This window comes from Aplysia californica, unplaced genomic scaffold (assembly GCF_000002075.1).
Source record: "Aplysia californica isolate F4 #8 unplaced genomic scaffold, AplCal3.0 scaffold00371, whole genome shotgun sequence".
Taxonomy (NCBI): Eukaryota; Metazoa; Mollusca; class Gastropoda; order Aplysiida; family Aplysiidae; genus Aplysia; species Aplysia californica.
The window spans coordinates 1-1,312 of NW_004797641.1; the positions used below are offsets into that span (position 1 = coordinate 1).

Consider the following 1,312-nt stretch of genomic DNA (forward strand, 5'->3'; position numbering starts at 1 on the left):
CAAACTAATTTCTACGCTCAAATTTCTGAATACTAGGTACTGAGCGCATAGAACCTTGTTATTCTGGGATGACATCGGTGTGCAATCACGCACTCGTTACAATAATCACGTCTATTCGAGACAAATACAATTTTTGTTTCCCCTAAAGCAAGACAAATAAACAAGCTGTAATAGGATATCAATAACTCCATGTGCTCAAACATTAAATAGCGCCTGATTCTACCTCGTCGCGATATATTACTTAATTTTAGCTTGATTCCAGTACCGCGTCGCGATACATTACTTAATTTTAGCTTGATCCATTACTTAATTTTAGCTTGATTCCAGTACCGTGTCGCGATACATTTCTTAATTTTAGCTTGATTCTAGTACCGCGTCGCGATACATTGCTTAATTTTAACTTGATTCCACCTTGTTGTTTTTCGTCTACAGAGGATGGCTGCCTGACACCCTTCGAGGGTGTTGTACAAACATACACGAGCGCACAACTACAAAGGAAAAATAGTCATGTCTTTGATATCGAACAGAGAAGGTAAGGAAAAAACAGCACAACTATAAGTAAAATAAACCTCTTCACTGCTAAACAAAACACAAAACATTTGCTATCAAAACTAAGTAATCCCTGTTTTCTTCTTCCTATCCATCTTACCCCCCCCCTCCCCAACACGAACGCACACACACACATACACACACACACACTCACACACACGCACACACACACTAACCACAAAAACACAGAGACAAATACACATGCACGCACATTCACACACACGCACAAACACATACGTACGCACGCACACTCACGCTCTCATACACACAGGCAGATATGCGACTTTCAAAGTCACACATGCCTACACACCCGCTTTCTCTTTTTTCACCCTCCCCCTCCCAACTATCCCGATCTGTCTCTCTTTCCCTCTCTGACTCTATCTTTATCCCTCTCTGTCTCCCTCTCTCTCTCTCTCTCTCTCTCTCTCTCTCTCTCTCTCTCTCTCTCTCTCTCTCTCTCTCTCCAACTCTCTCGCTCTCTCACTTCTTCTGTATATCTGTATGTATAATAATATTATGTATCTGTTTATTCTCAACCCTCCCCCCCCCAACTACCTCTCGTCCATACTAATACATACAAAAATGCATACATTCACACTCAAACATACACTCACGCACACACATATAAACACAAAATTAATTATATAAGCTCTACATGTTCATACGCATACAAATACACATACTCCCACACACACAGAAACACTTATATTCATATCGCGCATGCATGTGCACACACACACATATTATGCATCTACCCCCCCCC

At 41.2% G+C, this 1,312-nt stretch overlaps 1 protein-coding gene across 1 annotated transcript in view; it reads left to right on the plus strand.

Annotated features, from left to right (window-relative positions):
* Positions 1-432: 432 nt before the first annotated feature.
* The window catches only part of LOC101863359, a gene marked incomplete at its 5' end in the record, with an annotated part of 34,898 nt that continues 34,018 nt past the window's right edge, over positions 433-1,312 (plus strand). Inside the window, 1 exon segment of the mRNA XM_013085407.2 lies at positions 433-532. Coding sequence (XP_012940861.1) covers positions 508-532 — 25 coding nt within the window.